This window comes from Ascaphus truei, chromosome 3 (assembly GCF_040206685.1).
Source record: "Ascaphus truei isolate aAscTru1 chromosome 3, aAscTru1.hap1, whole genome shotgun sequence".
In the NCBI taxonomy this organism is placed as follows: Eukaryota; Metazoa; Chordata; class Amphibia; order Anura; family Ascaphidae; genus Ascaphus; species Ascaphus truei.
This window is the reverse complement of record NC_134485.1, coordinates 87,963,517-87,979,149: the sequence shown is the minus strand read 5'-3', so window position 1 is coordinate 87,979,149 and position 15,633 is coordinate 87,963,517. Positions and strand designations below refer to the sequence as shown.

At 50.4% G+C, this 15,633-nt stretch overlaps 1 protein-coding gene across 13 annotated transcripts in view; it reads right to left on the bottom strand.

Annotated features, from left to right (window-relative positions):
• TSPOAP1 (TSPO associated protein 1) overlaps nucleotides 1-15,633 on the bottom strand; it is a 125,081-nt gene that overhangs the window by 37,697 nt on the left and 71,751 nt on the right. For 11 of the 13 annotated variants that reach the window (XM_075594545.1, XM_075594547.1, XM_075594550.1 and 8 more), the window contains 2 exons: nucleotides 6,159-6,404; nucleotides 1,267-1,350 (listed from right to left, as the gene is read on the bottom strand). In XM_075594545.1, coding sequence (XP_075450660.1) covers nucleotides 1,267-1,350; nucleotides 6,159-6,404 — 330 coding nt within the window. The remainder of the gene's footprint in view (nucleotides 1-1,266; nucleotides 1,351-6,158; nucleotides 6,405-15,633) is intronic. The other 2 variants (XM_075594551.1, XM_075594553.1) reach the window with 2 other exon arrangements.

Genomic DNA, 15,633 nt, shown 5'->3' with positions numbered 1-15,633 from the left:
GTGTTGGTTGTGATTTGAGTGGGTGTTGTGTGTGTGTGTGAGTGCTGTGCCTGTTGGTTGTCTGTGTGTGTGTGTGTGTGTTGTGATTGAGTGTGTGTGTTGGTTGTGTGTGTTGTGATTGTGTGTGTGGGTGTTGTGATTGAATGCAGCATTGCACAAACTGAGGGGGGGACGCCCCGGGTGCAAGATTATTTAGGCGGGGCGCGTGCAGCAAAACCTAATTGCGCAGGCGAAAAAGATGTGCGCGCGCGGCCAAACAGAATAGTGCAGGTAGGGCCACGTGATTCGGAGGAACGGGGGAGGAGCATGCCCCAGCGCTGTGATGTCAAACACCCCTCCCTCCGGTGTCTGCCCTACAATAGCACTGTGTTCCTCCTCTCCTCCGCTGGCAACCTGCTTCGCTGCGATCCTCTGCAAGTGAAAGGTAGGCTGCCACTATATCAATCACACTATGAATGTACAGAAATAATTTAAAAAAGTGTAAACACTTCCCCGCTCGTGCTTGCAAAATTATTCAGGACACCCTGTGCTCATGCTTGGAGAGTTGGTGATGTCACCGCTCTCAGCGGCAGCGTGGACGCAGCCTAATTTTGCAAGAGCGAGCTGTTGAAATATGTAAGTATTTAGGCTGCGCTTATAGTGCCGGCGACGCAACGTCGCCCGAAAACAAATGCATTGTCGCCGCCGCGTGCGCTTATAGTAAGCGTGGCGACGCAATTTTTTGAAGCCGGCAATATTTGATTTTTTAGGGGCTGTCGCCTCATGTGACAGCCCCTGAACCAATCAATGGCCTGGTCGCCCACGCCGCCGCAAAGCGAAATACAACTTTCGCTAGCGGCGACGGGTGACGTCGCGGGCACTATATGCGCGGCCTTAGACATATTTGTATTTACATTGTATACCGTTTAATAAAGGGGTTTTTTTCATGTGATTTTTATTACATCAGGCAGGGGGGGCCCGAGAGATTTCATGGATAAAAAGGGGGGCTCGGCATAAAAAGTTTGCTCACCCCTGCACTAGAGTATGTATATGAATGTTTTTGTTAATCTTTGTAATTTTATTCCTACAATGTTAACGATAACAGCATGGGCATGATGCATGAGACAAAGCCAGCCTAATACTGAAACACCTCAAAAGCACGTTTACCAATGAAAATATCCTTGCCAAGAATATGTTCAGACGCTTAACATCAGGTGCATTAGTGGCAAGATGACCACGTAAAAGAAAGAAAATGAGCGACAGATGTTATAAGCATGTTTTCCTTACCAATACTTCGCATTTCTTCTGCTTTTTCTTCACTTCTTGCTCTAGGATTTCACATTCTTTGCGTTTCTTCCTTAATTCAAATTCCTGAGCAAAACATATATATAGATTTACATATAAACTCAGATTGAATTGTGACAATATAGTCAAGTAATAATATATTAGATGTTGAAAGATTTTTGTTCAACTGTTTAACAGCTTTCGAATTTCTCGGGATTACATACACTACATTATGCATGAGTGCATTCATGCAAAGCAATGAAAGAATTCGTTTACCAGCCTCAAAGGTTCTAGACCACATCATAATAGTCACTCACTGATCTCCACAGCCCCAATTAGAAATACATGCCTGATGGACAGTAATTGTATATGGTGCAAGTATGGATTGTTAAAGCTTAGAGCAGTGCTTCTCAACTTTTTTTGAGGCGGGGCACTCCTAAAGAATTTTCCAAATCTCGGGGCACCCCTGCTCTTCAGACCTTCAGACTTCCCTCATGCCTTCCTTGCTACACACTCCACATGCACCCTTGTATGTCACTCACCCTTTTCTCTGACTTACACCGCCCACCTTCCACTATTCCACACAAAAAAATGTGTGTGCTGAGCACGCGCATTGTAAGTGAAACTTCTGTATTTTGTCTGGGTTTTTTTTACAGAAATTGTATTTGTGATGGTGATGTTTTTAATTAAATGAAAGAGATTTTAGAGTATAATGTATGTTATTTATTTTGGTGTCCAACTTTCAATACTATCACTTGAAAGACATGATATAATTGACTTATGTTAACTAAAATAACATACATATATTTTGTACTGTAAAGTAGCTCAATGCCGAAAGTCTTTCATTCAATGTAACTCATAAAAATCAAAACACAATATAAGTGACAAAACGCCAAGAATTTTGACTTAGAACATGCATGATTGGCACACACTGTTTTTTTTTAAATCACTAAGTTACTATATTAATCTATATACAATTTATCTGTTATATGTTTACACACCTTGCGTCTTTTGCACTTCTGTTTTGTAATGATAAATGATAGGTGTGTAACATTTTTGCTATTTGCACTTCTATATTTATAGTCACAGGAGAGGGTGTGTGTGTCGCCTTTACGCATGCGCTTTACATAACTTCCGTTTACTGCCGTTTCTGCGCATTACAGCGCATGCTACGGCCACATCTGCGCATGCGCACCCAACACCAGCCCATTGCGTCTCTTCCGTGACGGATATTCATCCCCATGAAGGAGATTTTACCTATCAAACTTTAGTAGGTGCCACCAAAGAAGTTTCACTTCAAAAAGCCATCCCACTCTCCTATTCATACAAAGCCATTGTTCCTTCCCTCCCACACATCAAACTTGTCAGCTGCTCAGTGGGAGCGTCCTGCACTGTCTGAAGATGAAGAGGGTTCTCGTTCTCCTCTGTGCCGGCTGAGAAAGGAGATGAGGATCACAGTCTCTATGTCTCCAGGCAGCACAGGGTGTCCCCACTGAGCAGCCAACAGAGTTTTTTTCCCCCCGTTGAAAAACAGTGGCTTAGAGTAATGCATACACCTATATTTATTTCTGGCCATCATCAGTTATCTCTGTACACCATCCACTCTTCTCTAGTGCTGAATGCTTTATTAATTTAACATTATTTTTCATAGTGTTTTTGCAAGTTTTCTTCTTGCTCAGGCAGTTTCTCCCTATTTTCGTATTTTAAAAATAATCTGTCCCTTCGCAGCCCAAATGATACAAAACATGCAACAGAACCTTGTACTGACAAGCAGCTCCCCTGCATGTGCAATGAACAGCAATGCTAGGGTCTTGTGAAGCCTCTTTTTCACCCCTTTCTGAATTCTGTAACGGGACCTGCTTGTCTCACCCCACTCCACACTGATACATATCAGTAATTATATTAGTTGCCTATGAAAAACTGTACAGTACATACATCTGTCATTATTTTTCTTTATTGAAGGATATCCGTTTTCTAATTACCAAAATATTACACCGATATAGCCAGTAAAGATTGCCTCACTGGCAAGAAAGTCTCCAGTAGCTTTTATTTAATCCACAGAGGGAAAACATCATCACAAACCTGAGTGACCTACAATGGCTGGCCTGCTTTTCATTTGAATAACAAAATACGTTAAGAAAAATGTTGACTTGTTTCCAGCTGCAAAAACTATTACAGTAGGCCCAGCCTTCCTCTGGCATATTCTGCAAGGCTTTTCTGCAGCTAATGATCAATAACTACAAATTAAAAAGCTAATTAACTTCTACAAATCGTTACAAATCATATTTTATGTTCCCTTTATAATCTCTTGTTTACTTCAATTTGTTTTCACAGAAAGATTGAAATTTCGCTATTCTAACATTTGAAATGGTGGCTTCCACAATCAAGGCGTCTCATATGGGCTCATACTTACTATGCGCTGCTATATTGCATAAGACACCCAACGGCGCCGGAAGGTTTCTTATCGACTATAGCACTGCTTAGTAAATATGGCGAATTGTGTTTATACATTGTCTGCTCTCTCTTCTCATGTGTATGAGCCTTCTACTAAAAAATGCAGCAATTTGACCAGTGACACCAAATACCTGGGCAATGTATATGAAGAAAAGGAAAACATTGTATAGGCAATCATCTTAAATGTGATCCATAGAAAATAAGGGACTTTAGTGCTGGCAGTTTAAAATGCAGCTGCTACAATGAAGATGCAAGTGATGCAAAATATACATTTTTGGCACATGTTGCAGTCACAACATAAATAAATCACATCCATAATTCCCAATTACAACACATTTGCCTTTATTAAACCCATAATCTCCGACCTATGCAGCAATTTACAATCCCAGGGACAATTCGTTTTAGATAAGGGATCGTTAATATTGGATGGCCACCGTTTATATATTTATCTTCTGCATATTCCAGCTGTCACTTTAACCTCTACTGCACTTCTTCCTCACGCCAGTTTACTTGGCAAAAAAAGTAAACGCTTGATGCAAGTTAAAATCACCCCTACCTGCAGTCTGCGTTTTTTTACCTGATGCCTGCAGCGCAGCAAGGAGCAGAGAGGAGTTAGCACTGTGTGCCCTACCTGCTATAGCAGCCCAATCCCCACTGCTACCACAGCAACCAAAAGGATTAAGTGGATCATACCACTGGCCAAGCAGGGGAGAAGGGCAGAGGAGAGAGAATGGATGGCCAGCAAGGAAATTATTTTTCCACATTGCAACTGCCTTTCATTTCCTCGCCTCTCTATGGTTTTTAAGCAGGGCCAACATCCCTAGTCTATCATCCGTTTATTCCCTGTTGACATCTGCTGTGCTTTCAGCTGAAGTGGAAGGAGCTTAAATCCCTAAAGGCTGTCCTTAGCAGGTGTCATGAGTGACAGCACACACAAAATCCTCTTCTCGGTAGTGCCCAGCGTCTGAGGGCGAAGGGAAAGGGAGAGGAGGGGGGTCCTCTCCTGCAAGGAACATCGCCTTTAGAATTTACGTGTGCAAGCCTTGCTAGAAAAGGAAAGAGCATCCTCTGTGTTATCAGGATGCTGCTACCTAATGTTCATAACCCTGACACAGCTCCAGCTAGGGGAACAGCTTAAGCCAGGAAAGCTTCAGGCAGAATACTGAGCACATCATTCTCACTCTCTCTAACAAATGTATTACTGGAAGTAGTACGTGTTGAATAGATTTGCCATTCCAAGCCAAAATAGAAGTATCAAGTGTCGGTCACCCACCCGAAGCAAATAAGTGTCAGACCGATAAATTCCCATGTTGCAGAAATAAGCAATACTGAATGTCACTACACACTTCTACCTGCCTAAAGATTCTGATCATTGAATAAGAAAAACCAGTGGCTACATTTTAATATTTTCAGTTGCAAGCCCCTCTGAGACAGAAAGGTTTAACATCTGATCAGTTATTACGTTGCCATTTTAAAGCAAAGAAATGTGTTGCAGGTATCGTTGGCACTGATGGGGTTAAAAGCAGGCTAAACATCTTCCAAAGGCAAAAAATGTACTTCTACTTTAGAAACAAACAGAAATCTAAAAAAAACCTTATTGTTATACCCTTATTTCCTTCTCTGGAGTTAAGGGGCAGCTAACATTGATTTGTGATGTTGTTTATGACACTGGACACCAGCCATGTATCGATATTTAGTACAAATTCTTCAGTCTTCCCCTTCTTCTGGGAAAAGCGCATATTATCCTTTTCTCTTCACTAGACAGCAGTAAGGATGAAAGGGACAGGTTTATGCTGTTCTAGATGAAGCAAAAGCCAGAAGTATTGATTAAGGATCTCAACACACTTCGTTTGACCTGAAAAATTAAGTATCACAAATTACATCACAAATCAAATGCAGATGCCTAGTGTCTGATAGCAGAGTTTTATTTTACAGTACAGAATATGTATTCATTTTAAAATATTTTGAGGCAAAGTTTTTTTTTTGTAGTCTACTTTTATATTCTGAAACACAATGGTAAGAATTGGGAAATAGTGTTATACAGCTGGTCACCCTTTTGCAACTCCAATGTACTGCATGAGTAATAACCATTGTGCTGTAGACTATAAATGACTATTACTTCACTCTATCACTGGGTGACTAATACAACTAAGCATGGTCACTAAGCCTGTTTCCATTGGACACTGCAGTGTTTTCATTGGCACAAGGAATAAAAATGTAGACACAAGGCCGGGCACTTTCAAGTATAGATGACTCAAGTCAGAGATTAATCAGTGTGTCACCTCTGTGACTGAAAACTCTTGCTTGGCACTCAGATACGGATTCTGTCATTTCCAGTCAGATAACTCAGAGATTGGGCGCTGAAAGAGATATCCAGCCTTACCTGTCACAGATTGATTAATAACTGTATGCAAATGTAAGGGTTACCATTCTCTTCTCACCTTGTTCCCATCTCCTGATGCTGCTTTGATCAGTTTGCTAGGAGACGATATGGGCTGATCTGAACGAAACAAGGTCTCAATGCACATGGCGTCCGGAGGAGGGGAGCTCCGAGAGTCAGACCCTGAGAACTGAAGAGACTCCTTCAAGTATTTTATAGCGATTTGCCTTTGTAACCGTAGCACTTCCTTTTGAGACTCACGTAGCAGGCGGTCAAAGTCACTCAGCTTCAGCCAACTTGGGAAATCCTGTATGATATTATTATTAATGCATTGTAGGTAGACAATTGGTTCAGAACCTAATTTGCGGTCATATATCCTATATTCAGCAGGTATCTGGTATTAGAGCTATACAGACGAAAAATGAAAGAGTGGATACACATCATAAGTGAATTCTGCATGTATTATAATTTGCTTGAAGGAAAATATTTTTTTTAAATTATTATTATGTCACTCTGGGTTACGGGATAGATTTTACTGACCATACTGTAGATCACTCCCTTGACTATGTTTTTATACTACCTGTGGAGAGAGGTACAGACTCAATAGATCACAGATGCTGTCTGTCACTACAGTATGTAACTGTCTGGAAAGAGATGCAGATTTGATAAACCTTAACTTGACACCTAGTGGAGGGAATATTAGACACAATGGGCAAATGGCAAAATAAATAAATACACACACACACAAACACTGGAAATAGTATAAATAGGATTGTAAAAGCACTGAATGCATTTGTTCACATAATGAAGTAGATTAAAACATATGCAGGTGGTCCTAGGTTATCCGACGGAATCCGTTCTGCAAACTGCCAGCGGATAGTGAAGACATTAGAAAGTGAATCCCATGTTAATCAGCGGCGGAGAGAGGCGGATATTGAGTTTCTCTCTCTGACCATCACCTCATCTCATTTTCTCTCTTGCTTCTCCCCTTCTCCATCTACCACTCGTTTCTGAAGAGACCTGTGCTCTATTAACCCACCAGCTTTGATTCCACTTTACGCTCCTCCCTCTCCTCTCTCAGTCCTGCTCCAGACCCTGACAACCTGGTCAGGAACTACAACTCTGCCATGTCCTTCTCTATTGATTTACATGCTCCGCTTTCTCTATGTCGTTCTCGCCCTTCGAATCCCAGACCCTGGCCAAATTCCCACACGCGCATGCTGCGTTCTTGCACTCGTTCCTCTGAACGCCTCTGGAGGAAATCTCATACTCTCGCAGACTTCCTTCACTACAAATTTATGCTATCCTGTTTCAATTATGCCCTCTCTCAGGCTAAACAAACCTACTTTTCTTCACTAATCAACACGCACAAATGTAACCCACAACGACTCTTCTCTGTCTTTGACTCCCTACTCAGACCACCCTCAGCTGCCTCTTCTTCTTCCTCTATCTCATCTCAGGACTTTGCTGACTATTTTAAGGAAAAGGTGGAATCCATATGTCAGAACATCCCTCTCTGTTTACTCCTCCCACCCTACACCGCTTCCTAACTCTCCTCCTGCCTTCCTTGACTCATTTTCCGCTGTCACAGAGGAGGATGTGTCACTGTTGATCTCTTCTTCTCCCTCTACCACTTGCCCTCTTGACCCCATTCCCCCCATTTCCTTAAACCTCTTGCTCCTACTATAATCCCTACGCTCACACAGATTTTTAACTCCTCCCTCTTCTCGGGTACCTTTCCCTCCTCCTTCAAACATGCAACAGTCATACTATTACTCAAAAACAGCAAGCTTGACACTACCTGTCTTTCTAACTATCGACTTGTCTCCCTCCTGCCTTTTGCCTCTAAACTCCTTGAACATCTTGTATTCTCTCGCCTGCTCCATTTTCTCACCATCTATTCTCTCCTAGACTCTACACAATCTGTCTTCCGTACTGCTCACGCCACTGAAACAGCCCTCACTAAAATAACTAATGACCTCCATGCTGCCAAAGACGGAGGTCATTACACTCTGCTCATATCACTCGATCTCTCTACAGCATTTGATACCATGGACCACCCCTCCTCCTTCACATTCTCCTCTTACATCTCCCATCATACTTTCAGTGTCTGTTCTGTTAACAACTCCTCCATCGATCTCTCTGTGGGGGTACCCCCCCAGGGCTCAGTCCAGGGACCTTTCCTCTTTTCTCTGTACACACTCTCTCTAGGTGACCTAATCACATCTCTTGGGTACAAATATCACCTCTATGCTGACGACACACAAATGTACTTGATCCTGGATGGCCCTCCGCCGACAAACTCAACATGTCAAAAACAGAGCTCCTCATATTTCATCCCAAACCTGGTCCCACTACCTGTTCCACATCACTGTTAGAAGTTCTGTCATACACCCTGTAGCGCAATCACGCTACCTAGTGGTCAGACTCGACCCGCTCTCATATTCTCCTCTCACGTTCAAAACGTATCTAAAATCCGTCACTTTTTTCTCTCCACAATTTTACAAAGATACACCCTTTCCTCTGCTGCTTGACTGCTAAAACTCTGACACACGCCCTCATTATCTCCCGTCTCGATTACTGTAACCTCCTGCTGTCCGGCCTTCCTGCCTCCCCTATAATCTATCCTAAACACTGTTGCCAGAATCCCTCTACTCTTTCCAAAATCTGTCTCAGCATCTCCTCATGCTGAAATCACTCTCCTGGCTTCCTATCAAATCCCGCATCCCACAATCAATTCTTCTCCTCACTTTTAAAGCTTTACACTCTTCTGTCCCTAGATAATAAAAAATGCACAAATGCGCACCAGGGATTAGTGGAAGGTAATTTATTAAAAATACACACAAACTCTGAGGGGATCCAACCCCACCTCAGAACAGCTGTGCAGCTGAACGGCTAAGAACTACCCAGGAGAACACCTGATGGTGACTAAACCCTAAGCTGCACAGTATACAAATACAGTAAAATTTATATAAAAACACATGAAAGAAAAAAACAAACATGAAAACAACCTATCAACAGATTTGTATAGAAACCGCCATAAGGCTGGGCACTGGCAAGGGGAAACGGACACTCACACTGAGACAGTCAGCAGACCCGCGGTGGCTGCACAGGATCCGGATCTCGGCACCGCGAAGATGGAAAAAACAGCTGCTGTCTCCTGCAGGCTCCGTCTCAGCTTACCAGCATACACGCGCAGGATGACCTGTCGTGACCTCTATGCGTTTCGTACTGACGAAGTACTTGGTACGAAACGCATAGAGGTCACGACAGGTCATCCTGCGCGTGTATGCTGGTAAGCTGAGATGGAGCCTGCAGGAGACAGCAGCGGTTTTTTCCATCTCCGCGGTGCCGAGATCCGGATCCTGTGCAGCCACCGCGAGTCTACTGACTGTCTCAGTGTGAGTGTCCGTTTCCCCTTGCCAGTGCCCAACCTTATGGCCGGTTTCTATACAAATCTGTTGATAGGTTGTTTTCATGTTTGTTTTTTTCTTTCATGTGTTTTTATATAAATTTTACTGTATTTGTAAACTGTGCAGCTTAGGGTTTAGTCACCATCAGGTGTTCTCCTGGGTAGTACTTAGCCGTCCAGCTGCACAGCTGTTCTTAGGTGGGGTTGGATCCCCTCAGAGTTTGTGTGTATTTTTAATAAATTACCTTCCACTAATCCCTGGTGCGCATTTGTGCATTTTTTATTATCTTGTATTTCAGGGTGCCCTCCCCCCTTTCTAAGGGGGGTTCACCTAGATTTGAGAGTTTCTGGGGAGACGCTTTATGTACATGCTGCAAAGGGATCATCCACACCATCATACAGCACGAGAGCTGAATATCCTGTTTTTTCTACTCTTCTGTCCCTCCTTACATCTCAGCCCTAATTTCTCGCTATGCACCATCCCGACTCTTGCGTTCTGCTCAAGGATGTCTTCTCTCTACCCCCTTTGTATCTAAAGCCCTCTCCCGCCTTCAACCTTTCTCACTGACTGCCCCACACCTCTGGAATGCCCTTCCCCTCAATACCCGACTAGCACCCCCTGTATCCACCTTTAAGACCCACCTTAAAACACACCTGCTTAACGAAGCATATGAGTAGCTCCGTGGATAATACTATAGACCTGATACATAAAGCTTGGCCCCTTGCAGACGCACTTACTAGAATGCCCTTCTACTGTTTCTGTACGTTCTTCCTACCTACCAATTAGATAGTAAGCTCTTCGAACCAGGGACTCTTCCTAAATGTTACTTTTATGTCTGAAGCACTTATTCCCATGTTCTGTTATTTGTATTATTTGTTATTTATATGATTGCCATGTGTATTACTACTGTGAAGCGCTATGTATATTAATGGCGCTATATAAAGACATACATACATGCATGCATGCATTGTGACGCATTGGATAATCCGTTCATCGTAAAACGAAACGACGGATAGATAGCAAGGACCATCAGTATAGGATTTAATCTACTTAATTATGTAAAAAATACATTAAGTGCTTTTAAAACCTTATTCATGATACACTATTTGAATAGTGTTCATTATAGTGAAGCAAACTCAAAACTTTAGCATTGTCCATACTAATATGTAAAACAATTAAGATGAAAAACACTGCAGTTCCAACCCATTTGCTTTATTTGGGAGGGTCAAAATATTCAATGTACATTATTGGAACTAAAGATGACCAATGTTTTAATTCTGGTGAACAAATGACTGCACAAACACATGGGGTATCTTGCACATTAACAAACTCTATGAGGTTAAACTTAAACACACTTGGAATTATTTATCAAAATTTCTTAGCCTCATAAGTGAGACAAAACTGGAGCAAAGACTTTGCACAAGATTAATTAAAGGTAAAAATCAAATGGCTTTGAATGGAAATATCTTTCATTGATGAATCTGGTGCCGTTTCTTGCCCCCGTTTTCCCCTCTTTTGCAGCTCGGAGACTTTGAGAAATAGCCATGTTTATATTAACCATCACTTGATTAATTGAACCAAAACCAAAGTTATGACTGGAACAACAAACAGATTATACATTTTTTTTTCTCTTGTAGCCTATATATTTTTTTCAAGAAAACCTCCAATCCATACTCCATATCTATGACCTCATCAAGGAAAAGGCTAGCTCCCAAAAACATAATCTATATATATATAAAACTGAAAAATTGTTTGTCTGTGGTTTGTTGCTGATTGGTTGGCGGTGGCTCCCGCTCTGATTGGCCTGCGGGGTGGGGTGACGTCACAAACAGGGCTACACACGCCCTAAACCTCAGCTTCCTCACGCCGCGTGCCCCTCTGACCAAGAGACACACGCCGTGCAGCGAACTCCCTAAACCCACATCAGTGCAAACCACACCTAGCGAGACCGCCAGGTACCATCCACCCCACCCGCCGCTCACACCCTCCATCCGCCGCTCCTCACCTCCACCCGCCCCGCCGCCTGACCTCAACCGCCGCTCCTCACCGCACCACCGCCTGACACACACCACCCGCCCGTCGCTCCCTCACCTCAACGCCCCGCCGCCTGACACACACCACCCACCCTGCCGCCGCTCCTCACCTCCGCCTCACACCCTACACCCGGCCGCTGCCTGACACACAGCACCCGTCCGCAGCTCATCACCACAAAGCCCCGCCGCCGCACAACTCGCCCGCCGCCTGACCTCAACGCCCGGCCGATGCCTCGCCTCAACGCCCTGCCGCCTGAGACACACCACCCAGCCGCCGCTCCTCACCTCAACCAGCCCAACACCCGCCCCCCCGCCTGACAACCTACACCCAGACGCCGCCTCACCTTCACCCGGCCCCCCGCCTGACACACAGCACCCGCCCGCAGCTGATGTGGGGTGCCGGGGGGGGGGGGGGTGAGCGATGTGGGGTGCAGAGTGATGTGGGGTGCAGGGGGGGTGGAGTGTGATGTGGGATGCAGGGGGGGAGCCCGCAGCTGTGAATGGGGGGGAACGGAGGTGCGAAGGGGAACGGAGGTGTGAAGGGGGGGGAACAGAGCTGTAAAGAGGAACGGAGGTGTGAACGGGGGGAATCTGAGATATGAATGGGGGGGTGCGCAGCTGTGAAAGGGGGAGGGGAGCTGTGAAGGGGGGGAGCGGAGACAGAGGGGGAGCGGGAAAATGTAATCCCGGGCAATGCCGGGTATATCAGCTAGTCTTATACTATATTAGTGAAAGCACTGTATGCCTGCCTGCCTGCATGCATGCCTGCCTGCCTGCCTTGATGTCCGGTGTCCCTAGGGGAAATCTTATTGGTCCCTTGGGCCGCCCCCGCACACTTCTCATTGGCCTGAGGCGGAGTGACGGGCCAAAGGGGCGGACACACACACACACACTCCTCAACGCGCACACACACACACACACACTCCTCAACGCACACACACACACACTCCTCAACGCACACACACACACACACACACCTCAACGCACACACACACACCCTCCTCAACACACACACACTCCACCCTCCTCAACACACACACACACACACACACTCCTCAACACACACACACACACACACACACACTCCACCCTCCTAACGGCTGCCCGACCTTGACCCCCCCGCCCTTCCCGGCGGCTGGCCCGCAACAACGGAACCCCCCCTATCACCACTCCGCGGGACCTCAACATCACCCTCTCTCCCGGTGCTCCCTCTCTCCCCCGGTGCTCGCCCCCCCCCCCCCCCCGCAGAGCACGCTCTCACCTTCAGGCCTAGAGGCCGCACCCCCAGCTCCCCATCCCCGCGCGCGCTGCTCCGGCTCTCTCAGGCCTAGCTGTCTCTGTTGGGAGCTGCACGGGCCGCGGCCCATACACCCCCCTCACCTGAGCGTCTCAGCTCCGCCTCGCCGGGGGGAACGGAGACCGCAGAGGAACCCGAGGAGGAGGAGGAGCGCGGCCCGGTGCGAGGTAAGTAACCGCAGGGGAAGGGATCTTTCACCCCGGCCCGGCCCTTCACCCCCCCGGCCCTTCACCCGGCCCGGTCCTTCACCCGGCCCGGTCCTTCACCCCCCCCCCCCCCCGGCCTGGCGCTTCACCCGGACCAGCGCTTCACCCCCCCCGGCCTGGCCCTTCACCTGACCCGGCCCGGCCCTTCACACCCCCCCCCCTGGCCATGCCCTTCACCCCCCCCCCCCCCTGGCCATGCCCTTCACCCCCCCCCCCCTGGCCATGCCCTTCACCCCCCCCCCCCTGGCCATGCCCTTCACCCCCCCCCCCCCTGGCCATGCCCTTCACCCCCCCCCCCCTGGCCATGCCCTTCACCCCCCCCCCCCCCTGGCCATGCCCTTCACCCCCCCCCCCCTGGCCATGCCCTTCACCCCCCCCCCCCCCTGGCCATGCCCTTCACCCCCCCCCCCCCCCGGCCATGCCCTTCACCCCCCCCCCCGGCCATGCCCTTCACCACCCCCCACCCCAGCCATGCCCTTCACCCCCCCCCACCCCAGCCATGCCCTTCACCCCCCCCCAGCCATGCCCTTCACCCCCCCCCCAGCCATGCCCTTCACCCCCCCCCCTGGCCATGCCCTTCACCCCCCCCCCCCTGGCCATGCCCTTCACCCCCCCCCCTGGCCATGCCATTCACCCCCCACCCCCCTCAGGCATGCCCTTCCCCCCCGGCCCTGCCCTTCACCCCCTTCGGCCCCCCACACCCCACCCATGCCCTTCACCCACCCCCCACCCATGCCCTTCACCCCCCCCCCCCCGGCCATGCCCTTCACCCCCCTCCCCAGCCATGCCCTTCACCCCCCTCCCCAGCCATGCCCTTCACCCCCCCCCCCCCCCAGCCATGCCCTTCACCCCCCCCCCAGCCGTGCCCTTCACCCCCCCCCCCAGCCGTGCCCTTCACCCCCCCCCCCCCAGCCGTGCCCTTCACCCCCCCCCCCAGCCGTGCCCTTCACCCCCCCCCCGGCCGTGCCCTTCACCCCCCCCCCCGGCCATGCCCTTCACCCCCCCCCCCCGGCCATGCCCTTCACCCCCCCCCCCTCGGCCATGCCCTTCACCCCCCCCCCCCGGCCATGCCCTTCACCCCCCCCCCCCGGCCATGCCCTTCACCCCCCCCCCGGGCCATGCCCTTCACCCCCCCCCCCCGGCCATGCCCTTCACCCCCCCCCTGGCCATGCCCTTCACCCCCCCCCTGGCCATGCCCTTCACCCCCCCCCCCCGGCCATGCCCTTCACCCCCCCCCGGCCATGCCCTTCACCCCCCCCCGGCCATGCCCTTCACCCCCCCCCTGGCCATGCCCTTCACCCCCCCCCCCCGGCCATGCCCTTCACCCCCCCCCCCGGCCATGCCCTTCACCCCCCCCCGGCCATGCCCTTCACCCCCCCCCGGCCATGCCCTTCACCCCCCCCGGCCATGCCCTTCACCCCCCCCCCCCGGCCATGCCCTTCACCCCCCCCCCCGGCCATGCCCTTCACCCCCCCCCCCCCGGCCATGCCCTTCACCCCCCCCCCCGGCCATGCCCTTCACCCCCCCCCCCCGGCCATGCCCTTCACCCTCCCCCACCCCAGCCATGCCCTTCACCCCCCCCCCGGCCATGCCCTTCACCCCCCCCCACCCCAGCCATGCCCTTCACCCCCCCACCCCAGCCATGCCCTTCACCCCCCCCCAGCCATGCCCTTCACCCCCCCCCAGCCATGCCCTTCACCCCCCCCCAGCCATGCCCTTCACCCCCCCCCAGCCATGCCCTTCACCCCCCCCCCCCAGCCATGCCCTTCACCCACCCACCAGCCATGCCCTTCACCCCCCCACCAGCCATGCCCTTCACCCCCCCCCCCCCCGGCCATGCCCTTCACCCCCCCCCCCCTGGCCATGCCCTTCACCCCCCCCCTGGCCATGCCATTCACCCCCCACCCCCCTCAGGCATGCCCTTCCCCCCCGGCCCTGCCCTTCACCCCCTTCGGCCCCCTCGGCACCGCCTCACCTCTCCCACCCCCCCTCACAGCAAAGCCCAGCCTACCCGGCGCCGCCTGCAACGCTCCTCGGCACCGCTGCCTCACCTCGAGGTGGAGGCCAGCGGGGGGGGCTCCCGCCAGCCTTGCAGGAGGGTCCCTCCACATGCCCCGTGCTGCTCACCCCCCCTCCACATGCCCCGTGCTGCTCACCCCCCCCCCAACATGCCCCGTGCTGCTCTCCCCCCCTCCACATGCCCTGTGCTGCTCTCCCCCCTCCACATGCCCCGTGCTGCTCTCCCCCCCTCCACATGCCCCGTGCTGCTCTCCCCCCCTGCACATGCCCCGTGCTGCTCTCCCCCCCTCCACATGCCCCGTGCTGCTCTCCCCCCTCCACATGCCCCGTGCTGCTCTCCCCCCCTCCACATGCCCCGTGCTGCTCTCCCCCCTCCCCCCTCCACATGCCCCGTGCTGCTCTCCCCCCTCCCCCCTCCACATGCCCCGTGCTGCTCTCCCCCCTCCCCCCTCCACATGCCCCGTGCTGCTCTCCCCCCTCCACATGCCCCGTGCTGCTCTCCCCCCTCCACATGCCCCGTGCTGCTCTCCCCCCTCCACATGCCCCGTGCTGCTCTCCCCCCTCCCCC